At 42.1% G+C, this 7,275-nt stretch overlaps 1 protein-coding gene across 1 annotated transcript; it reads right to left on the minus strand.

Annotated features, from left to right (window-relative positions):
• Positions 1 to 218: 218 nt before the first annotated feature.
• LOC114789872 (uncharacterized) lies at positions 219 to 2,056 on the minus strand. Its single transcript, XM_028979297.1, has 3 exons — positions 1,219 to 2,056; positions 410 to 510; positions 219 to 249 (listed from the first exon to the last, which is right to left on the minus strand). Exons 1-3 carry the CDS (start codon positions 2,054 to 2,056, stop codon positions 226 to 228), a joined length of 963 nt encoding a protein of 320 aa, XP_028835130.1. The 3' UTR covers positions 219 to 225.
• Between the last annotated feature and the right edge of the window lie 5,219 nt (positions 2,057 to 7,275).

Here is a 7,275-nt window from a genome sequence, read left to right on the forward strand (position 1 = left end):
CTACGTCATCAGCAGTTGGAGGATTCCACTTCCTCATCAAGATCCCTTTATCCCAGAAAAAGGCTACCGAATTTGCAGTTATGTTGGCCTTGTCAACAACAGCCGAACGACACTGCGTTAAAGTAGAGTCTTTTCGCTGCTCCTGGGATATAAGCGTTTTACTTACAGGCAGCGACATTGTCTCCTCACCATGGACATTAACAACACGCGTCCGCGGCGCTCCCTCTACCACTCCGCCGTCTGATGGCGCTGCACGGGAGACCAGAGGGTCAGAAACAGCCATAAACGTATCACACAGCTCATCCGTACTCTGCCGGCGTGCCTGCGCTCGGGTGACTGCACAAGCAGGGAAAACTGACTCATAACCCGGCACCACTGAAGAGGGTGGAACCGCAGGGTTATCAATGACCTCCGGAAGGGGAAGAACTTTCCCTCCAGCCAAATCGTTCCCAAGAATAAAATCGATTCCCTGCATAGGCAGTTCGGGGCGCACTGCGACTTTGCACGAACCTGAAAATAAAGCACAGTGCAGGTTTACAACGTGCAGTGGCACTTTAACGATGCCTAATTCAATACCCCGCACCAGTACATAAGAGCCACAGAATGTGTCATCAGAAAAGGGCCAGACATTTGCTAAAACAAAAGACTGTGCAGCACCGGTGTCTCGTAAAATGCGCACTGGCACTGCACTACTGTTTCCAGCAGCTGCGGAAACTGTACCAGCAAGCACAAAAGGTTCATAGACAGGATCAACAATAGTGGGGACACTCACAGCAGACTGAACAAACCCAACCCCTTTTGGTGAGGATTTAGGAGGTGAACCGTGCTTCTTTAAGAGTTTTGGGCATTTAGCGATGAGGTGGCCGGACTCGTGACAATAAAAACATGCGCGACCATCACTAAAGGAAACGGGCGAAGATCGAAATACGTTCCGATCCCGTCGGAAACTCACATCCCGATCTGGTTTTCGTGAGACTGAATGAAACACAACTTTATGAGTAAGCACGAATTCATCTGCGCAGACGGCTGCCTGCGCCAGCGTTGACACCTTCTGGTCGTTCAGATGAGTGGCAACAGCTTCCGGGACGCAGTTTTTAAATTCCTCCAAAAGGATTAATTCACGAAGCTGTTCCCACGTACTGACCTTACTGGAAACACACCACCGGTTAAACAAAGCTTCTTTCTCTCTGGCAAACTCCACATACGTAATTTGCTCACCCTTCCTAGACTTCCGGAATCTTTGACGGTACGCTTCCGGGACAAGTTCGTACGCGTTCAGAATTGAAGTCTTTACCACATCATAGTCAGAGCTCTGCTGCAAAGAAAGTGAAGAGTAAACTTCCTGAGCCTTGCCCACAAGAACACATTGCAGTAGCAGCGTCCAAACAACTTTAGGCCACTGTAAAGTTGTTGCTACTCGTTCAAAGTGACTAAAATATTTTTCCACCTCGTCCTCAGAAAATGGAGGCACCAGTCTAATATGTCGGCTGACATCGAAAACAGGGGTTTGCGACTCGACAGACAGGACAGACTTGGAAGCTAATTCAAGTTCGAGACGCTTTAATTCTAGGTCTCGTTCTTGACGTTCACGCTCAAACTGGCGTTCGCGATCACGTTCTTCCAACTCCATTTGCTTAAGGTGCAACTGGCGTTCGCGATCATGTTCTTCCAGTTCCAATTGCTTGAGTTGTAGCTGATGCGCTAGCTCCTTTTCACGCAGCCCACGAGCTTCTCGGTCAGCCCGCAGTTTTGCTGCTTCAAGCTGCATCTGCTTCTCTTGCAGTGACATTTCCTTTAACCGAATTTCACTAGAGAAACTCTCGCCGGACTCTTCCAAGCCCTCAGCAGAAAGTGGACTACCAGATTTAACCCATGGTACCCCCTTTTCCACCAACCCGACTTTTAACGCTGTTACTAATAAGTCTTTCAACTTTCTATCGGCGCTGGCAATGGGTATGCCATAAAAGTCAGCTACACCCAATAGCTGCTCCTTGGTTAACTCTGCTAACATCTCATCGGAAGGGAACTCGACAAAACCCTCAAAACCTGTTGCCATAGTGACCTGTAATTCTAATCTCACAACAAAATATAATTTGAATTACTTTGTGAACCCACCAAAACAAAGAGAAACTACACAGACCCAACCACGGCTCACTGGGATGTATACCAGAGTCAGTCTGCTCCTGTGGGATTCTAGGAACTCCAGCTCCTAATCTACCTAACCAGCCAGCTACCTAAGATCTAGCTAGTCTTCAGGGAAGTTACCAGTTTTAGGCACCTTTGTGGACAACCAATGGTTAGATGATGAGCAAAAATGAACATAATTGTATTTAAATTAAAGTAGTTAAAACAGGCAGAAGTAAGTATTACTGTAATATTATTTTTTTCTCTTCTGAACATTCTGATTAAATTACCTGTTTTTAGATGAGTCTCAAACATTAATAAACCTTTCAAAATCTCCTAGTGTTTAACGTAAAAAAAAAAAAAACACTAAAATCATCTTAGAATTTATATATGTAAACCTTAAAATAAAATTGAAATTGCTGTGTGGGATACACATTAGCCAATTGTGAGCATGCGACTGTACTTTTATATTCTGTTAATTGTGTCCAGGCCGTGTTCCTAAGGCCTGTACTTAAAGTTGGTGCTATTAGCAATGAACACTTCACACCAATCAAGATGATGTCTCTTAACTTGTGAATCTATTGTCAAAAAAGGAATCTGGCAGTGAAGATCATTCCAGGCATTGACCTGGAGGTATGTAACGGTGTAATGTGTGTTGGTTTACATAGATTATGCTAGAACCAAAAGGAGTATCTACACTCTGGGAACATAAAGTATCAGGAACCTGATTACGGGCCTGACTAAGAGCCTCCATTACTGGGCTTCTAGATAGAACTTCACCTGGTGAAGTCCCCACACACTGCTCCTTGGGCGCCTGTCATAACTGCCCACTGCTCCCTCAGGGGATGTGTTAAATGCAGAGACCACATTTCACTGTGTGCACTTGGTGCTGTGCTGTCATGAAAGTGTTAACTAATCACTTTCACTTCACTTCAAAATTCAACAATTCAGAATTTCTTTGTATTGAAAAAACAAGTATTCACTACATATAATGTGTGTTTTAATTTAAACCTGCTAAAAAAGCATAAAAAAAAACATAAAAGAATGCAGATGTCTTATTTCAGTATTAGGCGCCTTTATGGTTAAGTACATAACTCCACATGTGTTCATTCATAGTTTTAATGCCTTCAGTGACAATCTACCAATGTAAAATGGTCATGAAGAAAACATATTGAAAGAGAAGGTGTGTCCAAACGTTTGGCCTGTACTGTATGTGAAGTTATGACTGGAACGTCTGGATTTCTACATTCTGTTAATCACAAAACATTTTTTGTTAATCACAAAACAATTTTTTATATCAGATTACAGTGTCCCTGAGGAAATCCTAGATTCTCATAAATCCAATATGTTGAACTCATATACCACATATGCATGTGGTATGGCAGATTGAAAAAGCACTGACAAAACATCTCCATCAAGTGTCAGGACATCTTTGAACCTGTACCTGGACAAGATAAACTCATCAGAACTGTGAAGACCAAGGGTTCATTCTGGGCAGAAGCAGCATCAAACAAAGACATATAGCTCATGCTTGTGCTCCCTTTCAGGGAAACGTATTTGGTTGTCTTAGTCAGCTTCTGCTGAACTTCCTCAAAAATGAGTTCTTCATGAAGAGGATCGGTGATGAGGCTCAAGAAAACAGAATAATCTTTTGCATGAGATAAAGGAGCTTCTACATTATGTGGGAGCCTTGCATGAGAAAGACAGTAAATAAATCCCCAGAAATCTGACTGAGATGTTCGCCCATTTCTTTATCATCCAGACCTGCATGAAGAACCAGAATTATGATGCGATTATCTTGAAATTTAAACAACGTCTAATTATATGAAGCAGACCTGATGCATCGGTCTATGTGTGACGCAAACACAAGTTCAAGTGTAATGTTTAGGTGTGCGTTTTCATTAAGGTTTAAATGCATTATGTCTGTATAAGATGGAAGGACATTTGACAGCACTTGAGAAAAGATGACAGGGTGGCCTTGATAGTGGGCAACCAGCTGTCGTGGTCTCACAAAGAACATGGACCATGCGGTTCTTCAGGAGGTTTTCTGGTGAACTCAGCAGAGATGAGGTCACCTGATACAGAAATGGCCACCTCTCTAGGCTGGGTGGGCGTCCCTTCTGGCGTTCTTTCTTTACTCCAGTGGGCTCTGAAATAAATAAACAGCATGAATTTATAAAAATGTTAAACAAAAAGTGGTTTATTGAGCCGATTTAGATCTTGAGCAATTTTTAAAAGTTACTGACCATTTTCTTTTCATGGATTTTAATGAAGAAAGCAAGAAGCATAATTCACCATGATATGGTGGACGTGTCTTTTTCCATTCACTTTTATGAAGAAGAATTTTCCAAGAATTATATTAATAATCAAATAATGATTTTTATCCTTCAGGGGAATACCGAAAACATTAGCTTTTAAGGAGAAATCAGGAAGTTTGGGGAATAATGAATGTCAATCCAGAAGGCCTTATTATAAATGCACTCCCAGAATAAACAATCTGTTGTTTCAAGATCAGTTTAACAAAAAGAACAACTTGAGGTAAACTGACCTATCCTATCCATGGTGAGAGAGGTAAAGAAGAACCCAAAGATCACTGTAGCTGAGCTCCAGAGATGCAGTCAGGAGACTTCCCACCAGCAACAGTGCATTTCCATGCGCCAGATCATACAAAAAGATGGAAATATAAGATCACTGTCGTCCAGAATAAAAAAAATGCATCTTTAAGGAGTGGAGGAACTGATTGCGTGAGTCCAAGATTCCGACCAGTGGACCTTTTTCCTGGTCTGGGGATGTCGGGTGGTGTACTGACCTCTCGCTGCTTCCTGTATTCTTTCTCCGGCGCGGATGTCTCTCTCCTGGCTGATGACCTGTTCCAGCCAACAAGAAACACAGGACATCAACATTAATGTACTGTACCAAATTTAAATTGTATTACACTGTAATAAAGTCAACATTAGCAGGCAAATTCTCAACAGTTTGTTTGAGAATTTGTTTTGCTTTCATGATGCCTGCAGAGCATAAGGAGTTGGTCTATAGTCTACCGTATACGGTCTACCATGTTGTCCCTTCACAGCATTGTCTTCTGATATCGTGGGAAATGTCTATGGGTTCTGCACTTGAGGTTGCATCTGCAACCCTAACCCTACTTTTGGTTCTAGCATAATCTATGTAAACCACCACACATTTACACCATTATATACCTCCATGTCAATGCCTTTTTTTTCGACCTCTGCCCTGGAATGATCTTCACTGCCAGATTCCTTTTTTGACAATAGATTCATAAGTTAAGAGACATCATCTTGATTGGTGTGAAGAGTTCATTGCTAACAGCACCAACTTTAAGTACAGGCCTTAGGAACACGGCCTGGACACAATTAACAGAATATAAAAGTACAGTCACACGCTCACTATTGGCTAATGTGTATCCCACACAGCAATTTCAGTTTTATTTTAAGGTTGACATATATAAATTCTAAGATGATTTGAGTGTTAAACACTCAAAATGAGTGTTTAACACTCAAATGAGTGATTTGAGCAGTTAAACACTAGCAGATTTTGAAAAGTTTATTCCTGTTTGAGACTCATTGTCTTCTAATATCATGGGAAACATCGCTGGGTTCTGCACTTGAGGTTGCATCTGCGTATTTTGGATACTTTGAGCAGAGAACCAAGAGAAGTTAGCAAAGTCAGTTATCTAATTGTACATTGATGTTAAAAAATAATAAAACAACCTTTTAAGATGGACTAGTGGTGCAGGACTAGTGGTCACAGTGTTGGTGGACACAGTGAACAATGACATTGCAAGTATTAAGCTCTAGTTAGGATCCTGCCTTCAGTATTGATTTGTGTATCTATATGAAAAACCAGAAATAAATAAGTAAATTACTTAAAAACTGTCTACATGACTAACGATGATCTCATTTCTTTGTATACATAAATGTATTTCTTCACCAAGAATCTTATTTGCTGACTTGTCCTCAACTTTCAACACCCTGCAACCCCACATCCTGGCTAATAAACTTTCCTCCAAATTTCATCTGGACAACCAGACAATCCTGTGGATATTGGACTTTCTGACCAACAGATCACAGAGAGTACTGCTTAACAAAACATACTCTGACTTCTCCACCTGGTCACCACAAGGCTGCGTGCTCTCTTCTCTTATCTTCATCTTATACACAGATGACTGCAGGCACAGACACCCGGTGAAGGACTCTGATGACACAGTCCTCCAGTCTCTGCTGTCAGGCCCCTCACACAACCATGGTCCGCTTCTGCAGGAGTTTGTGGACTGGTGTGACACCTCATGTCTGGAACTGAACGTCAGAAAACCAAGGATTCTCTCACCAACAAGCAGAGAAACCTGACTACAGTAGTTACCACCTCTATCCACAGAAAGCCAGTAGAACTAGTTGAGAATTATAAATACCTGGGCCAAGAATCGAACCGGGTCAACTGCTTGGAAGGCAGCTATGCTCACCACTATACAACCAAAGCACAAACCAGGAAGTTTTCCATGTTGTGGTATGACCAATGGCATCTAGACCCAAAAGTGGTAATCCTTCTGAGCAATTGTCACAGTTTTTCCTACAGAGAGCATGGCACTGGTGAGGAAACAATCTCGTGCTGGATGCCTGAAAGAGACCATGCTCAGGGCAACAGCAGCAATGCATGGCCAGATAAAAAAAAGTGTGTCTGTGACATGACAGACCATGAACTTTACAGAATGCATGCTTTGTGCTTATTAATTTATAACTTTCACTGCTGTTTTAATCATAAAGGCAGTTGTGGGATTTGTAAAAAGATAGAGCATTAATGTTACTGATTGTGAGTTGAGCACCTTCAACTGTGTGCTGTGGGTGTATTGTGTTTGGCTTGGCTGCTTGATGAACACTTTAAAAAAAACACTACAATTAGTTACTTGTGCTTTAAAACATAATGGCAGTGGTGGGATTTGAACCCACACCTCCAGAGAGACTGGAGCCTAAATCCAGCGCCTTAGACTGCTCGGGCACACTACCATTCAACAGCTGGTTACAGATCCGGATGTGTTACAGAACGCTTGAGGTGAAGATATGAACTTAGTCTGAATTTGGCTTAAAAAGTTCCATGGCATAAAAGCAGGATAAAAAAAGGGGACTGCGTTGGCCG

The sequence above is a fragment of the Denticeps clupeoides genome, chromosome 5, assembly GCF_900700375.1.
Source record: "Denticeps clupeoides chromosome 5, fDenClu1.1, whole genome shotgun sequence".
NCBI lineage: Eukaryota > Metazoa > Chordata > Actinopteri > Clupeiformes > Denticipitidae > Denticeps > Denticeps clupeoides.